The sequence below is a fragment of the Typopeltis vanoorti genome, chromosome 6 (assembly GCF_054136105.1).
Source record: "Typopeltis vanoorti isolate ZY-2024b chromosome 6, IOZ_Tvanoo_1.0, whole genome shotgun sequence".
NCBI lineage: Eukaryota > Metazoa > Arthropoda > Arachnida > Uropygi > Thelyphonidae > Typopeltis > Typopeltis vanoorti.
In genome coordinates this window covers 31,799,805-31,819,133 of record NC_143554.1, presented here as the reverse complement: position 1 = coordinate 31,819,133, position 19,329 = coordinate 31,799,805, and the positions used below count along the sequence as shown (strand labels likewise).

Sequence of the window (19,329 nt, the reverse complement as noted above, 5' to 3'; positions counted from 1 at the left end):
TGAATTTTGCATGTTCATAGCTTAATTATTCTGGAGCCTCTATATACTGGGAATCATTGTAAGCGGTCCAACACCAGCTTACACGATCCCTATCATACTTTACCTCAAACTCTTCTACTGACAAAACTTTAGTCCTTGCGCTCTTTCTCTCCACATTCTAATTCAATTTTTGTGAACAATTTCCTGTTCTATTTTCTCTTGCCCTATATCGTAATATTTCTCTGAGTTCTCTTTTCTGTTATAAAATCTCTTTACTGATTTATGTCTCTATCCAGTCTTTTATCTACCTACCTACCAACCAAATTGTGGCTTACAAATTTTCAAGAGATTTAAAATGTCTTTGGTGCGTACCTCTGAATTTTCTCTCTCACTTCTTCTCTGCAACCCTCACCCCCTAACAGCATCATCAGCGTATGTTGTCTATTCCAGTTCAAATGATTCTCAATATTATTTATATTCTGAAGCATATTTCCCTATGGCATACTATTCACTTTCATTCTCTTACAACATATCCATTCCCATTTGCTCCATGGGTAGCTGCGTGGTAGCCTGGTCCAGCAGTATCATGGTGTAACCATTTCCTTTTAAGAGCTGAACTCTTACTTATAAAAAATAGTAAGTTACCCCTTCCCTATTCACTAAACTATGCTGCTATTATAGAAAAATCATATTCCTATCCATCTTTCTTCTGATGAGGATGAGGTAGAGAGGATCCAGAGGTGAGTGACCAAGATGGTAGATGGTCTATGTAATGAACCTTATGAGAACTGAAGATCTGTAGGTTACAAAACTGATTGATAGGCAGGAAAAGAGTGATATGATTGAGACATTCAAATTACTGAGGGGGTTTTTACAAGATTAATTCAGAGGAAATTTATCAGAACAGGTCTGGTGGTGGGAGAACTAGGGGCCATCCACGGAAACTGAGCAAGAGTGTAGTTAGCAAGGGTGTTAGAACTAGGTTTTTTACTTGGAGAGTGGTGAATGAGTGGAATAAGCTGCCAGAGTCTGTTGTGGGTGCCATGACTGTGAATGAGTTCAAAGCAAAGTATGATAGATACTGTGCAAATGCTGAATAGTTCTTGACATGAATGTTTAGGACCTCCCTCAATGAGTAAGGACTCCTTGGAGTTGCCCATAATAATGATAATAATAATAATCTTTTCCTGTATTTGTAACCTATACAATACTATCACCACTACCAGCAATTATACTAACTGATCTATAATTTGCTTTTACATGTGCATGAAAACACACACAAATATCAACTCTGTGGAGCTACATTTTAACTCCAACAGTGCCTAATTCTGTTCAATTGGATGTGGACAGCATTCTGTTATAATCCAAATCTCCCAAGAGCAAATATTTCATCAAAACAAATACCAAACAAGAGTAACACACCTAACATAATAGATCAAAATAGTAAGAAAATAAACAATTTTTTTTTAAAGGACTCTCTACTTAGCAGGTATTAGATCAAGATCCCACTAAATCTTGATGGTAAAAAAGGGGTATAAACTATTTAAAAAAAAAACAAAAAAACATACATCTTGGCATAAAGAAACATAACATCATTGTGTGATTGTATTTCAAAGGCGAAAAGGCTGAATAAGGTTGGTGTAAAATAAAATGAAGGGCTTAAACATGATATCTGGAGGAAGAAGAAGAAAAAGGCACTTTGGAGGCAGTACAAGATGAATAATAGAAATAATCAGTTACAAGATCAATGTAAAGAACAAGCCAGGAGAGTGACTCAGTAAGGAAAACAAAAGTGCAGCATGAGAAATTAGCAAATCTGGCAAAGAAAAACACTATTTCAGATATATTGTAAGTAGAAGGAAGAATGGTTATGGTAAGATGAAAAAATATATATTTATTTAATTAATTTAAGTCTGCCTGCGGATCACCTGTCCCATCGTCGCAGACCACAGGTTGAAAAACACTGCTATAGCAAATAGACGGCATGTATGGGATGGGGTCGAGAGGAAAGTTGTCTGTTGATATTCTTCTTGAAAATCTGGAAGTTGTATCCCTTGGGAAATACTTCACAGAATTGATGTAGATAATGAAGATGACTGGGAGTAATAGAGTCTGCAGTTCAACTGTAAAAGGATGTTGGGCAGCTGCTGCTCATGTTCCTGATGGTTTAAAAGAAATGGAGGGCATTATCAATGCTAATTCTGCTGACCATTATATGGAAACTGACCATCTATGAGACAAGAGCTGAAAGGAGTTTCTGAGAGAGAGAGAGAGAGAGAGAGGCCATCAATCAACCAAAATGGCTTTCTTCTGGACTGTATCAAGAATTTTTAGAGAAGTCTTAGGAGCACCATCCCAAATGCAATACCTGTATTCCAAGGTTGAGCCAATTTCAAATGTGTGTAGAGTAAGCAACTAGGCAGAAGAGAAGTAATATCTTGTGAAAGTAGAGAGGGAATGAGAAGAATGTGAGGGAGTGCTGATGCCAGGATGGCAGGCAAGCAGGGGAACACAGAGGGAAAGTGTTAGAGTAAAGAGGGGGGGGTGCAGGTGAGCAATCAAGGAACAGAGTGGTAAGAGGTGTGATGTATGAAGACTCGATGATCCATAGTGTGCAAGATAGAATGCCAGAGGAGTGTTTGCCTGGAGGAACAATAGAAAGTGTGGCTATGGCAATTAAGCGGGGTGTAAGGGTGGATGAGATGATTTGTGATGGTGGGCATGAATGACTTGAGAGGCAGTGTAAATCAGGTGGCGAGGGATCTGAGATTCATGCTTGAGGTTGTACAAAAGAAAACACAGAGAGGAAAGATACTGTGTTTGTTACCCAGGAATGATAATGACAAGCTGAGTAGAAGAGCAGTAATAATGAATAGCATGATAGCCAGAATATGTCAGAAGAGAGGGGAATACATGAATGCTTGGAGGGCATTTGAGGACAGAAAGGAACTGTATGCAAGAGACCACTTCCCTTTGAATAAGAAAGAACATAGGCATCTGGAAAGATTGCTGTTTTCTGAACGAGTTGGTGTGTCAATGCAGGGGAAACTAGAATTCCCAGGGTGGATGGTAGCAGGGGTGGCCTCTTGTGGGATTGGATGCTTGGGGGAAGACATCAGGTAATGCTGACTCCAATGGAGTCTGGAGGGGATAATCAGCCTGTCTGAAGATTATTGGTATCTCTGAGACATGGTTGACGGAAGGTGATATAATACAGGAATAGAAGTAGCAGGGTACAGCATTTGTTGGCAGGATAGGAAGGGAAAATGTGGTGGTGGAGTACTGCTTATGATAAGTGATGACCTATGTCCTCTAAGTGTGGAGGCTTTGGAAGACAGTGACACTAATTGTTTTGAAAGGATATGGTGTGAGTTAGAGGTGGGCAAGAGAGGATATTTAGTGGGTTGTTGCTATAAGCCAAGGAACACAGAGGGTGAGGAGCAGGAGATGTTCAGGCAGTTGAGATTGGCAAGTGCAGGAAGAATGATTGTTATGGGAGATTTTAACTACAGGAGTATAAATTGGGAAGAGGAAAATGCATCTAGCAATAAGGGAATGGAATTTCTAGAATCCTTGAGAGACAAATGTCTTAGGCAACATGTAATAGAGGGAACAAGAATTTTGGATTTGGTCATAGCATCAGAAGAGCTAATTATAACTGAGATGACATCTCTTCCCCTAGTTGGAGAGAGTGACATGTGGTTTTGACTTGGAAGATGAATAGACATGCAGGAGTATCAAAGAGAAGGGAATGTATGTGGAATTATAAGGTTCCTTGGGGAAGTTCCATGGAGGTCGGAATTGGAAGGCCAAGATATCATTAGTGCTCGGAAAATTATGAAGGAATATTTGTTAGAAGCAATAGTCAGCTGTATTCCACAAGTGAAAAAAGAACACAATTTAATAAAGTGGATGACAAACAGTATCAAACAAGAACTGCAAGTGAAAAAGAGGTTATAGAAAAGATATAAGGAGAGGGGGTGGAGAGCAGATGCATGAAGAATATTAGACTCAGGCCAGGAGGGTGACTCGTATGGTAAGGACTGGAATATGAGAAGAGATTGGCCCTAAGATCCAAAGAAAATCTTACAGAATTTTTTAGCTATGTGACTAGTAGGATCAGAAATGATTGTGAAAGAATGACATTGTGGATTAAAAATGGGAATAGAGCGATTATGCAGAGGACTTAGTGGAGTTGTTCAATGAACACTTTATTGGAGTATTTCATCCTGGAGAGGTAGGTTTTAATACTAGACAGATAGGACAGGGTCGAGGTGCAAGAGGAGAGTGTGTTCCAAATATCGAGTACTCTGGATGTCATTAAAGCTGTGGGACTGGATGGTAATTCACCATGGGTTTCCAGTGAATGTGCTGAAGAACTGACAGCTCCGTTGACCTGGCTTTTCAATTAAAGTCTGGGTACAGGAAAGGTACCCAAGGAATGGAAGGAAGGTAAGATAGTGCCATTGCATAAGGATGGTAGCAGATTGGAAGTGTCTAATTATAGGCTAGTTTGTGTTTCATCAGTAGTTGTTAAGGTCTTGGAGAAATTAGTGAGGGACCATATACAGCGTTAGCAAATGAGTGCAATGTTATCTGTGAGAGTCATCATGGATTTGTTAAGGGGGGTGCTCTTTCTTTAGTAATATGATTTCCTTTTATAATAAAGTGACAAGAGCGGTTGATGAAGGAAAGGCTTATACTGCCATTTTTTGGATTTTGCAAAGGCATTTGACAGGACGCCACATGAGCTAATATTTAAGTTGCAGCAAATGGGCTTAGATGTCGGGTTAGTCACCTGGATTCAGAATTGGCTGGGTGATAGGTATCAGAGAGTTGTGTATGGTGGGACAGTATCAAGGAGGCAGAAGGTTATAAGTGGGGTTCCACAGGGCTCAGTACTGGGACCTGTATTGTTTAACCTTTATGTCAATGGATTGCAGGGGGATATTCAGTTGTGTACATATGATGTGAAGCTGGGAATTGTTATCAGTAATAGTGCAGATGTGGTAGCCCTGCAAGAGGATTTGAATAAACTAGATAGATTGGCAAATGAATGGAGGAGTCAGTTTAATGCAGCAAAATGTAGTCGATGTTTGGGATGCATCGATGGGAGGCTGCATACTCGATTGGAGGAGCTGTACCGGAGGAAGTAGGGGAGATGAGATCCGTGGGTGATGATTGATAGAAACCTGAAATTCATCTAACATATTGCAAAGGTGGCAAAGGTAACCCAGAGGATTGCTGTAATACTGAGAAGGACACTGACCTGAAAAGAGTTTATCATTCCATTGTATAAGACCCTGATCAGACCACACTTAGACTATTGTTCTCAAATTTTGTCCTCAGGATTTTAAGGGGATAAATTAACTGTGAAATGGGTACAGAGGTAGATTGCAAAGATGATTTCAGGACTGTACAATGTTATTTATGAGGAACGACTGAGGGAAGGTGGACTGCAGATTTTTGTGGATAGAAGAAATAGAGGTGATATGATTGATACTTTTAAACTGTTGAGAGTTAGTTAAAGTATTGACACTAGGGAGTTCTTTCGTTTTGTGGAACAGTGGGAAGGAGCAATGACAAGGGGCCCATCCGTGGAAATTTCGAAAGGAAGCTGTGAGCAAGAGGGTGAGGAGTGGTTTCTTTGCATGGAAGGGTGTTAAACTGTGGAATGGATTGCCTGATGGAGTGGTGAGAGCAAGAATGGTTGATGTGTTCAAGGAGTGGTATTGATAGACTGTGTGTTTCCTAGGAAGGACCTCACACGATGAGTCTTTTGACTCCATGGAGGCCTGAATAATAGTAATAATGAAATCTCTGCTAAGTTTTTGTAAGCTGAAGATGCTATTGAAGTAATATGACTATGCTTGGAAAGACTAGTAGTAAAATCAGTCCAAAAAGAGAGATTGAATCTTGAGTGATAAGTTGAGCATTATCATAAGTGGAGAATAACTGATATTTTTGCTAGTGGAACTGTTGAAGATGATAAGGTTGTTGTTGTCCCATTGCAGAATGGTAAGATCTGTGTTTCAAGTTCTTTATAAGATATGATCTGAAAGGATGTTTGAGCACTGCAAGGTTCATCATATTAGTAGGATGAGAAGAGATGAGATGTAATGAACGACCAGAGAGAAAACCGGCAATTTGTTTACAAAGGAGAAACACAGACCTTAGGATGCCACACCTAAAAGATGCCTTGGAAATGTCAAGTGCAACAACACAGATTTCTCCAAACCTTTCTGTGGCATTTGTCAAGATGTGGGTAGACCAGGAGATCTATCTTGGATCTTGGTGGCAAAATCCATTTTGGTTATCAGTGATTAGTTGGCTGTTCTCCAGGTATCGAAAAGATTGATTGTTGATGACCTTCTGCATCAACAATCAATCAAAAGATTGATTGTGAGAGCAGTGGGTCCATAGTTGGATCACAGACACTTTCACTTTTTTATTTTTTTTTTTATTTTTTTTTTTTATTTTATTTAGGAATTGGCTGCATGTGGGCTTGCTTTCACGCTATAGGATAGAAGCCAGCTGAGTGTAATATAGTGTGTAGATGATGAAGAACTGGTGTTAGTTTAGGAGCACAATTGGCAGGATTCCATCAGGAATAGAATCCTGTGTGGTATTTAGGTTGATCAAGATTCTTCTGATGTCTTTCTTGTGGAAGACTTCATGAGGCAATATGATGCAAGGATTCAGATAAAGAAGGAGGTGATTGACTTCATCATCTGTGTTGGATGGTTGGATGTGAAGAATGATGCCAGGAGGTCATCCTTACCTTTGATTGATGTTGCATTTGGATGAGAAAGAGGTGAAAGCACAGATTGGCAAAAGTTATGACTTTTGCAAGGGACCAGAAAACTCGCCACAGTATTCCGTATTTAGGTTTTTGAATGATGAATTTTCAATTATTGAAGGCTTCAGTGTAGCATAGACCATCAGTATATTCATATGGATTTTTGGTTATGTAAATTAGTGTAAACTTAATATTCTGTTTAAAATTACCAGTTTCAGTTGTTAGTGCATTTGTATTGTGAGAACTGCATGATGAATTGCTTATTAATTGTCATATATATAATAAATTTGGTTTAATCCTTTATCCAAGTGTGTGTGCAAACAAAGTTTGCACCTGAAAGTATCTTCAGGACTGGGGTAAAGTGGTACAACACCACTTTCCCAGTCCTGAAGATACTGTCAGGCGCAAACTTTGTTTGCACACACACACTTGGATAAAGGATTAAACTAAATTTGTTATAGTCTGACCAAGTGAAAAATAAACTTTCAACATCTTTCTCTAAATCCAGAGTAATTTAATAAAAAGGTGGCACACCGTTTGGCATCTCCTATAGGAGGAGATGACCTTGCTAATGCTTCTGCCTGGTATCTCCACTTGGGTCTGGCTCCCACTGAAGAGACCTCAATAAAGGTCGAAACTAGTCTGGGTAGCGGCCCTTCCCTTAATGCATAAAATTATACATATCTGCAAGGAGATGTGTTTTGCATTATGGGAGATACTGAGATAGGAGTGTTGGTAGCTTGCTCCACCTTTGCAAGGAGTTGCCTGGTGTTGTACCACTTTACCCCAGTCCTGAAGATGCTTTCAGGTACAAACTTTGTTTGCACACACTTGGATAAAGGATTAAACTAAATTTATTATAGTCTGACCAAGTGAAAAATAAACTTTCAACATCTGTCATATGTATATTAATGTAGTCGCATGTTGTAAATATATCGTGTTACCATTCATATATTTTTCTCTGGCAAAGTTTATTTTAGAATGCTGGTTATTAAAATTTGCTAAAAATGTATTTAAGGTGTCTTGGCCATGAGGCCGATAACAAACACATCATCGTCATCATAATGCAACCAGGCCATTGGTTTTAGTGTAGTGCTTAGTTTAAAAATGTACTACATAGAAGTTGGCTTGGGGGGGGACCATTGTCCATTGTAGACCCATTCAGCTGTTTATATATTTTTACTTTTCATAAGAATTAACTGGAATAAAGGGGGAATTTGAATAATTTGGTTATATCACAGGGGAAAATGGGGCTTAATAAGGTCTATGAAGGGGGTGAGTTGCCTATGAGGAGGGTGTAGTGATTTGGATAAATGCTTGGGTATTTTGTAGGACTGGCAGATTATGTTCTGGATACTGTTTCACAGAAGATTAAATGGAAGATGCATAGATGTCAGTAACAGGTCTGAGATAATATTTTTAGAACTGGCATCAGCTATGAAACAATACCTACCCCCTAATTATGGCAACATGCCAAAGATTTGGGAGGCAGCTAAATGTGATTTTAAGATCACATTTAGCTTGACGTCTCTGGATTAACCTCATTTTTTATCAAGGCCCTGCAGGGAACTTTGATAGGACATTAGTTCTTTTTCAGCATCAATCTCATCGAGTGCTTTGTATTATGCAACTGTATTCCACAGATGAAATTTTGATTGATTCTCTTCTGTCAAGACGGGTTGAGCACTTCATGAGTATCTTTTCCACTCTTCTCTTAATGAAGTCATTCTTGAAAGATCTTGAAGGCTGTTGATCTCAGCAGCATTCTTAATATTGGTGATCCAGCTTATCCTTAGTCGGCCTCTTGTCCATTTGGTGGTTTTCCTTCCCTGTAGGGCAATGTAAGGTAATCTCTGTTGATTCATTCTGTTTACATGACTATACCATTTTAATCTCTTTTTTTATTTAATTTGTCTAATATTATTTCTTTGCAATTTAGTTCAGACCAATGATAAGTCCATTTAGTTTGGTTTATTTTTCATAATCATTTGGATTCAACATCTTGTAATTTTATTTCTTCTTTTTTTTTGTTATCCAACTTTCAGATCCGTAGAGGACCACAAGCAATACCATTGAGTTGTATATTTTTAGTTTCAGCTGTTTACTTATTTTATTACTATTCCAGACTTTATTTAGCTTTCCTATTACAGACCACCCTAAACCTATTCTATGATTTATTGTTTTCATATAATTTAGATCTTCAGTGATAAGTGATTTCCTTCTAGTTAAAATGAGTTACTTGTTCAATATATTTATTTATTATCAATGTCAATGTTAACTAGTTTCTTTTTTTTTCTTCTTTTCCCTACTCTCATTATTTTAGTTTTAGTGAAATTTACACTCATATTTATTGCTAATTTGGTTTATTTTGCTGATCATGGACTTCAAACTTCTTCCTGTTAGTCAGGACTATATCATCTGCATATTTGATATGGGAAATTTTATGCTCGAAAATGCAGTTTTAAAATTCTCTGAAATATTAGTAACTTAAATAATTTATTTATTTTGTTTTTCTGAGTTGCTTATACTCGAAAGAATTATTATGAATGTATTCTTTAAAGTTATCCCTCCAGAACTGTTTTTATACTCACCCTGTACAGAAAGAAGTTTCTAGGATCCCCTTTGGTCTGCTTGGCTAATTTCTTATCTCATTTTGCCTTCCCTACCATGCCTAACACTCGTTATAGTCTTCAGTCTAAGTCTCATGAGCTTACATATTATGCTTCTTTTTATATTCTTTGCATCATGTTTTATTTTTACCTATTGACCATTTCCCATGATGCCATGCCCAAGTCAAGTCTTCTAAGTTTAAGGAACTCAATCAACTTTCATTGGCTATTTCACTTTTTTTCATTACATTGCAGTTGTGAGAACACTGTGACAATTGTCCTTCAGTTCAAAAGTCCTGTGTTTGAACCTGTTCAGGATCAGAGGACTGTATGGTCTTTTCACCTGAAGATGAATAAGTGAGACTCATATGAGGATATCATACCACTACTTAAACTCATGCAATGACAGAACACTCCCAACCACTTGTTTTTTCCCTACCTGTAATATGTTGAAAAAGTTCTTGTACATCATTCTTGTAAAAACGTTTTAGTAACTTAGATGTTTCAATCACATACTCTCTTTTCTGCTTATAACTTAAAGTTTGCAACCTACATACCTTCAATCTACCTTCATAGGGAACATTCTGCAGACCTCATTGCTTCCTCATTCCCAAGAAACCCATGCTATCAAACCCATTGATGGTAGTTGAGATGCAAGCTATATCAAAGCCTAATGAGAGATAATAAGCTACTTATCTCCTCCAGTCACTGTGTTCTTCAACATTCAAATAATCTTTTGAGCTATTTTACCTGCTTTTGCAATATGCCCTCTGAGCTTCAGCACCCTCTCCTCCATCACGCATCAATTTCTATTTCCTGCAGTCTAGTACCTTCAGTGTAATACACATTGCATAATCTTTTCTTTCAGGAATGCCTAACCATGAATTTTGCTACTTTAAACTGACAACCATTATCCCTTACCTCTAATTTATTTAAATCATCTTGCAGAATTTCTGGACAACTTTTATTAACTGTTGCCATTCTCAGTTTTGCATTGTCAGTAAACAGCTAGATAACCCCCTCTCCCCAAACTGGATATTCCATATATAATTAATTATATTTAATAATTCTAATACAAATTAATAACTATTAATATATTATTATTATTATTACAGGCAACTCCAGGGAGTCCTTAGACTCATCGAGGGAGGCACCAAATCATGTTCATCACAACTATTCGACATTCATACAGTATCTATCATACCTCACCTTAAACTCATTCATTGTCACAGCATCCGCCACAGACTCTGGCAGCCCATTCCACTCATTCACCACTCTAAAAGTAAAGAACCCAGCTCTAACACCTTTACTAACCACACTTTTGCCCAGTTTCCATTGATGTCCTGTAGTCCTCCCACAACCAACCCTGTTCTCAAAAATATCTTCTGAATTAATTTTATAGAAACCCTTCAGTAATTTGAATGTCTAAATCATATCTCCCCTCCTCCGCCTATCAACCAATTTTTGCAACCTACAAATCCTCAACCTGTTCTCATAAAGTTCATTCCACAGACCTGCTGTCATCTTGGTCACTCGCCTCTGGATCCTCTCAACCTCCTTCCCATCAAGAAGAAACCTAGGTGACCAAATCTGGGCACAGTAGTCGAGATGGGGTCTTATCAAGGTTCGATACAGAGGAACAATAACATGCTTGTCTCTGCTTGTCAACATATTCTTCAGCAACCAAGTGATTTGATGAGCTGATCTGGCCACTTTTGCAATGTGCACGATAAACTTCAACTCCTTATCCACCAACACTCCTAAATCTCGTGCCTCATCAATTTCCTGGAGTACAGTTCCACCAATGTAGTAAACCGCTGCTAATCTTTTTCACCCCAAAATGTATAACCTTACATTTTGCCACATTAAATTGACATCCATTCTCCTTAGCCCAGACCTCCAATCTATCTGAATCATCCTGCAAAATTTTGACATCATCTGCATTCACTATTGCCCTACCCAACTTTGCATCATCCACAAACAAATGAACTGTTGCTCTCAGATCCTTTCCTATATCATTAATGAACAAATTAAACAGCAGTGGTCCAAGAACAGATCCTTGTGGCACACCACTAGTCACAGGCCGTCTTGTGGACTCTACTCCTGAATAAACCACTCTCTGATATCTCTCCATCAACCACCCTCTTATCCATCTCACCAACCCTATATCCATCCCCATATGCTGCATTTTACTGATTAGAATTCCATGTGGTATCCTGTCAAAGGCTTTAGCAAGGTCCAGTAGAATCACTGTAAACCCATTACCCTTATCCAGTTCAGCCGTCACTGTGTTATAATACGTGAGCAAGTTACTGAGGCATGACTACCCTTCACAAAACCATGCTGTCCCTGATACAGTATCCCATTCTCATCTATCCAATCTTGTATTTTCCTCTTGACTATCTTCCCCAAGACCTTGACAACGATTCCTGTTATGCTGATTGGCCAGTAATTCTCAACAGCAGCCCTGGAACCACCTTTATGCAGCGGAACTATTTTCCCTTCTTTCCATCCCCTTAGGACTGACCCAGACCCGAGGCTCAAATTAAGCAAAATGGTCAAGAGCACTGACAATTCTTTAGTCGCTTCACGTACGACACAAGCTGATATACCATCGAATCCCACAGATGTATTGACATTGAGGTTCCGTAATAGACTATTTACCTCTACTTCATTCATCACGATTCCAGTATAAGCTGTTGGTTCTTCCATTCCTGCAATGTCACCCTCTGCTAATCTTAACAGATTAGCAGAGGTATATAAGAGTATAACACCTCCCTGGATGTTATACTCTTGCAAAGTGCTCGCTCAGTAATTCCACTATATCAACTGATTCGGTTACCTCCCTACCCTCAGCATTTTTTAAAATCATTCTGCCATAAACATTTTTCCTTTTACTTGCAACATATTGAAAAAACTGTTTGGAATTCTCTTTAGCCTGCATGGCCAATTTTCTTTCATAATTTTCTTGTTACTTTCCTGGCCTGAGCTGTATACTGTTCCTGCACCTGCTGGTCACCTTTCTCCTTAAATTCCCTCCACAATTGTTTCTTTTTTTTGCAGCTGAAGCGTAATAGTGTTAATTATCCCTTTAACTCCTACTTGATTTATTATTCGAACTCTTGGTATACAGTCAACCATTGCCTCCTGCAAACACTTCTTAACCACCTCCCATGCACTATCAACATCCAGCCCTTGCAGTCTTACATGCCATGGCACTGAGCCAAGCACACTCCTAATCTTGTCATACTTACCAGCCCGGTAATTCCACATGTACCCTGTCCTAATTGTATATTCCACTCCTTTAGCCACCTCCCAAGTCATAACCTTATGATCACTCTCACCATTTGGTGGCAACATGGTCATGTTCGTTACAGCCACATTCTCAGATGCAATTACTTGGTCAAGCACTCTCTGCCCCCTAGTATTTTCCACTACATGCTGTTGCAGATAGTTGTCCCTTAATAGCCGCATAAAATCCAATTCCTTCCTCCCATGTGCCCTCTACTCCTCCCAGTCAATGTTACCATAATTGAAATCCCCCATAATAATTACCCTCCTTCCACTTATTTCTTCTATTTGCCTATGCATACTATCCCCATCATCTCTTCCATCAACAGGTCTATAGCAGCACCCCATTGTATATTTTGTTCTGCTAGACTCTTATCTCACACCAAATAGCCACAAATGTGTTCTTTTCTATATACAAAGACAATATGTTTGTTTCAAAGAATAATTAAAGCTTGATGAGTTTTCTGCTTATGGGGGGGAAAAAAAAAACTTTCAAAAAATGAAAGTTTATTTGGTGTCCTATCCAGTCTATAAAACCAGAAAGCAATTTATTATTATTACTATCCTATGGTATTATTACACCAAATCATAGAGGTCACATTCATGTATTTTATACAACACCTTTTCTGGGTTGTTATAAAATTCACATTTGGAAATATTCATGCAATTTAGTAAATGCATTGGCGATGCTTCCTTATTGTTACAGATTTTACAGCGGATGGGGAAATCTTTTATGCCATTGCTAAACTTGTTTGGTCTTGTGTGGCCGGTCTTGAGGTGGGAGATCATGGTAGTGGCACAGCGATTAAACTTGGAGTTGAAGGTAGCTCCTTGTTTTTCTGCCGATCACCAGTAGTGATTCATGTCCTGGAGAATTGTTCTTTTTATGTTTTCTTTTTGAGTGATTTTAAAAAGATAAAAATCTGTGGTATCACTTGATGTTACAGCCATTTTTGCTACTTCATCTGCAGTTTCATTTCCCTTTAATCCTACATGGGGTGGAATCCATTGGAAAATTATTTCCCAGCATGGAGAAAAAAGCAAATGTAATTGTAAGAAAACTAATACAGACAGTATTGCATATTCATTAGGAATATGTGATACTGTATATATTACGTACATAGTTTATACTACTGTAACTTTTTATTTTTTACTTCCTTGTAAATCAGGTTATAGCATCTTGGGTTTCCTCTGGTATAAGCATAATGAAACATAAGAATGCCTTATCAGCATTGGTTGTATGTCTTCAATCGAAATCAGCAATGGTTTTTTTTTTTTCTCTTCTATTGATATGCCTGTTTTCTTGGAACTGATTGTGAATTGCATTAGCTTTTCGCAAGCTGTATAATGCAAACTTTATCTTTTATATCGGATCTAACAGTTGATTCATTTTGTAAGCACATGCATTGTCCATGAATTTATTCCCTTTTCATATTGTTTAATTATCTCTGTTTTATTTTTCATAGTTATATTGCACTTTTTACTGCTGCGAATACATGTATTTATCACTTGTATGTTGTTTCTCAGATGTATTTAGAGTTTATATTTTGTTTTCATATGGATACTACATAGGTTCACTAAGAAGATCCTATTTGCATTCAAGATAGAAACAGACAAAATTGTGATGATACATCAGTTGTACATCAGCTTACTAGGAGAACTGATGTACAACTGATGTATCATTTGTACATCAGCTTTTGATAGATTGATAGATGTTGTTGCCAACCTAAGTTAAAGTACTGCAACCATGTATCTCCTAATCCATGTAACTGAAATCTGTGTAAGTCAGAGACTTACTGTGTATAATACTATAAAAGGTTAAAAGTACAGTGTGTGAATTAACTAATTTTTTAAGTTTATTTTATTTTATTTTCCAACTAGTATTTTGATAATACAGGGGATTTTTCACTGACTTCCATTTGACATTTTCAGATGTCTTATCTGAATAAATGAGAATATAATGGACTGATGTCTTTATTTAATATATCTTAAGTACTAAAATGTGAGCTTCAAAAATGGGCAACCATCTGCTTTTGATTCTCATTTATTCTGTAATAATTAGCTAATGCAAAAAAGAAAAAACATTTTCCATGTTTCTAGCAGTAATATTCATTTAACGATTATTTCTTGGGTAGGAGTTCAGCGCCGGCAACGCCGTGTTTTGGATACTTCCTCTACCTATGTTAGGGGTGAGGAGAATCTACATGGATGGAGACCACGTGGTGATTCTCTCATATTTGACCATCAGTGGGAGATGGAAAAAATGACACGTCTTGAAGAGGTATATAAAAATTTGTTTATATTGTTTTTCCATTATAAAATATATACACGTTTACATGAGAATATTATTTAATTTGCCAAATATTACAGGCCAACTTCAGTGGTGCGCGGTTAGCCTAGTGGCTATGCGCTTCGCAACCATATGCCTGGGGAAGGAGTGTCCCAGGTTCGATTCCCGTCGGTGACGTGAGGAGCTGAAGGATCTTCCTCAGCCATAGCCAAGTTAGCCAGTCTTGGGCGTGGACAGCAGGGTTTTTTCCCCAGTTTATTCTGGGGTTTTTCATCCCGCAAAGCAGGCAAACTGGCCTTGAGAACTTAACACTACAGGCCATAGGATACACCGGGGCATAAGGCTGACCACCTTATCCTGTAAACGGAGCGAGGTCCGATGATCAATGGACCCTCGACATCGCAAGGTAAAAGAGGGTATAAGGAAGATGAGATGAGAACTTCAGTGGTTACATAGGAATAGTTTTAAAAAACAAGGTGGAATACAAACAATTGATCATTCACAAATAGAACGATGTCATATCGCTAAGTATTAAAAGAGTAAAATTTTTTTATTATATCAGAGTCATGATTAAATTAAAGATATTAATTCAGAAATTCATGTAATAATAACATTAGACTAATATAGGGGGAAAAAAAAATAATATGTTATCCTGATTAAACTTTCCCAAATTTTTGATACAGATATACAGTCATTATGATTCAAGTTAGGACGTTGAAGTAAGGTCTCCACACTTCCTTTAAATAAACGTTCAAATTTATAGCGACATCTGTGTAGGAGGAGAGTCTTGGACCAAAGGATGTTGTGGCTTGTTTCTATTCCATGCTGAGCTAATCCAGATTTCTTGGATTTGTTGTGTTGAATGGATGATTGATGCTCTTGAATTCTTTTTTCTATAGAGCATCCAGTTTGTCCAAAGTAGGAAAGATTACAGTTACATGGAACTTGATACACACCAGGTAGAGACATAGTTGAGTGTTTATCTTTAGAAGAAGGAAAATGGGTGGATAATTTGTTAATAGGCGTATAAGTGGCTGTTAAATCATATTTCTTCAGAATTCTTGAAATTGGTTCTGAAATCCCGGAAATGTAAGGAATTGGAACTCGACGTATTGAATCTTTGCTGTTTTGTGTTGGATTGTGAATATCGAAAAGATGTTGTGTACTCTTTTTGGAGAAGCCATTTAGTTTCATGTGATGTTTGATAGTCGAACGTTTTTCTGTAATAAATGAGAAGTTGAACGATTAGTTTTGGCTCGTCGGATTAAACATTTTATGATTCCTGTTTTTTGACAAGGATGATGGGCAGATTCTTTGAGAATATAACGACCTGTGAAAGTTGGATTTCTGTAAACTGTTGTTGTAAGAATGCCTGAAGGTGAACGGATGAGGAGGATGTCTAAAAATTACAAAAAAAAAAGCACACGAAACTAAATGGCTTCTCCGAAAAGAGAAGCCATTTATATTGGCCCTGAATATTTTTCTGTATTTTTTCTTGAATCTTGATGTTATTTTCATTCAAGAAGCTTTTTGTATGAGGGAAGCAATCGATATCTACCTTTTCTATGCACTCCAACCAATACATAAGTTTCCTCTTAAAAGAAGACACTTTGGCGTTTGCATCAAAAACTGTGGTAGTTTTTCCTTTCAAGGATAGATTCATTTTGTTCATTTTGCTAAAAATGTCGGCCAAATACGCCAGTTTGCACACCCAGTCTTCATCATTTAAAACCATCGCCAACAGAGCATTATGGTCCATCCAAAATGCTGCTACCTCTGAACACAGTTCCATCAAACGTGTCAACGCTTTTCCTCGAGACAACCACCTTACTTCATTGTGCAGCAGGAGGGACTCATGGTGACTTCCCATATCTTCACACATTAGTTTGAAGAGCCTGCTTTTAAGAGGTCGCGATTTTATATAGTTTATTTTTATGGCATCATTCAACACTATCATAAGCTCAGAAGGCATTTTTCTCGAGGCTAGCACATGTCTATGAAGAACTCTGAACACAGTTCCATCAAACGTGTCAACGCTTTTCCTCGAGACAACCACCTTACTTCATTGTGCAGCAGGAGGGACTGATGGTGACTTCCCATATCTTCACACATTAGTTTGAAGAGCCTGCTTTTAAGAGGTCGCGATTTTATATAGTTTATTTTTATGGCATCATTCAACACTATCATAAGCTCAGAAGGCATTTTTCTCGAGGCTAGCACATGTCTATGAAGAACTCTGAACACAGTTCCATCAAACGTGTCAACGCTTTTCCTCGAGACAACCACCTTACTTCATTGTGCAGCAGGAGGGACTGATGGTGACTTCCCATATCTTCACACATTAGTTTGAAGAGCCTGCTTTTAAGAGGTCGCGATTTGATGTAGTTTATTTTTATGGCATCATTCAACACTATCATAAGTTCAGAAGGCATTTTTCTCGAGGCTAGCACATGTCTATGAAGAACTCTGAACACAGTTCCATCAAACGTGTCAACGCTTTTCCTCGAGACAACCACCTTACTTCATTGTGCAGCAGGAGGGACTCATGGTGACTTCCCATATCTTCACACATTAGTTTGAAGAGCCTGCTTTTAAGAGGTCCCGATTTTATATAGTTTATTTTTATGGCATCATTCAACACTATCATAAGCTCAGAAGGCATTTTTCTCGAGGCTAGCACATGTCTATGAAGAATGCAATGGCTGCTGCTGCTGCATTTCTTTGCCTTTTCTTTAATTTTGGCAATGGTTCCAGCATTTGACCCATCATTGTCTTTACACCATCAGTGCATATATCTGCACAGTTTCCCACGGTATTTCATTTGATTAGAATAATTCATCCAAAGCATTAAATATTTCATCCCCTGATATGTCGGTTGATAGTGGTCTGCAAAGAAAAAGGTCCTCCTGATAGCTTTGTAAGTAAACAATGAACAAATACCATTAAAACTGCCAACCCGGTGATGTCAGTCGATTCATCCAGTTGTAGTGCGAATTTGGTACACTTGATGCGACCGAAAAGTGTCTCTTTCACGTCATCAGCTATATCACTGATTTGTCTAGCAACGGTGTGTTTTGATAAAGGAATGTTGGAGACTAACTTAACAGGTTTTTCATCTAGCAAACACTTGACAATATCGATTGTACAAGGTTTAATACGAGTCTGTAATGGAATGAGCTTCACCAGCTCGAGCGACACGGTAACTAATTATTTATTATTATTACCAGAACAGGCAACTCCAAGGAGTCCTTAGACTCATCAAGGTAGGCCCTAACATCAAGTCAAGAACAACTATTCAACATTCACACAGAATCTATCGTACTTTGCCTTGAACTCATTTATAGTCATGGCACCCACAACAGATTGGCAGTTTATTTTACTCATTCACCACTCTCCAAGTAAAAAAACCTAGCTCTAACACCCTTGCTAACCACACTCTTGCCCACCTTCCATGGATGGCTCTTAGACCTCCCACCACCAGTCCTTTTCTCAAAATATCCTCTGAATTAATCTTACAGAAACCCTTCAATAATTTGAATGTCTCAATCATATCGCCTTTTTCCGCCTAGCCAATTTCTGCAACCCGTAAATCTTCAACCTCTTCTCATAAGGTTCATTCCACAGACCTGCTATCATCTTGGTCACTTGTCTCTGGATCTTCTCCACCTCCTCCCCGATCAAGAAGAAACCCTGGTGCCCAAATCTGGACACAGTAGTCTAGATAGGGTCTTATCAAGGCTCGAAACAGAGGAACAATAACCTGTTTGTCTCTGCTCTTCAAAGTATTTTTTAGCAACCAAGTGATTTGATGAGCTGATTTATCCACTTTTGAGATGTGCCCCCTAAACTTCAACTTCGTATTCACCAACATTCCCAAATCACTGGCTTCGTCAATCTCCTGGAGTACAGTTCCACCAATGTGGTATACCGCTATCTAGAGTACACACACACACACACACACATATACATATATATATATATATATACACACACACATACAGAGACAAGCTATATTACATTTCACACAGTATGCCAAAGAGACAATGATGTGATCAACAGTCGTTCTACACCCTCTGTCCAAAAAGAAACCGAACATTTTGAAAATAGAAGAAACTAATGGTGTCACCTGTTGTATCTTTTTGTTGTCGAAAGCGGCAACCTTCATTAGTGTTGTGTGAACTGTTCATGACATTTGTTTCATTAGAAGCTGAGTTTTAGTGCCAAGAGTATGTTTTGACAAACGGTCGGAAAATGAGTTTCAAACAGAGAGCTGCAATTGACTTTTGTGTTAGACTTGGTAAAAGTTTTACCGAAATGCATCAAAAAGCATACGGTGACGAATGCTTATCCCGTACTCAAGT

General features: G+C 38.1%; 1 protein-coding gene across 4 annotated transcripts in view; it reads left to right on the top strand.

Annotated features, from left to right (window-relative positions):
* unc-104 (kinesin family member unc-104) overlaps nucleotides 1-19,329 on the top strand; it is a 942,286-nt gene that overhangs the window by 792,073 nt on the left and 130,884 nt on the right. For all 4 annotated transcript variants that reach the window (XM_090394094.1, XM_090394092.1, XM_090394093.1 and 1 more), the window contains exon 38: nucleotides 14,814-14,959. In XM_090394094.1, the coding sequence (XP_090250220.1) occupies nucleotides 14,814-14,959 (146 nt within the window). The remainder of the gene's footprint in view (nucleotides 1-14,813; nucleotides 14,960-19,329) is intronic.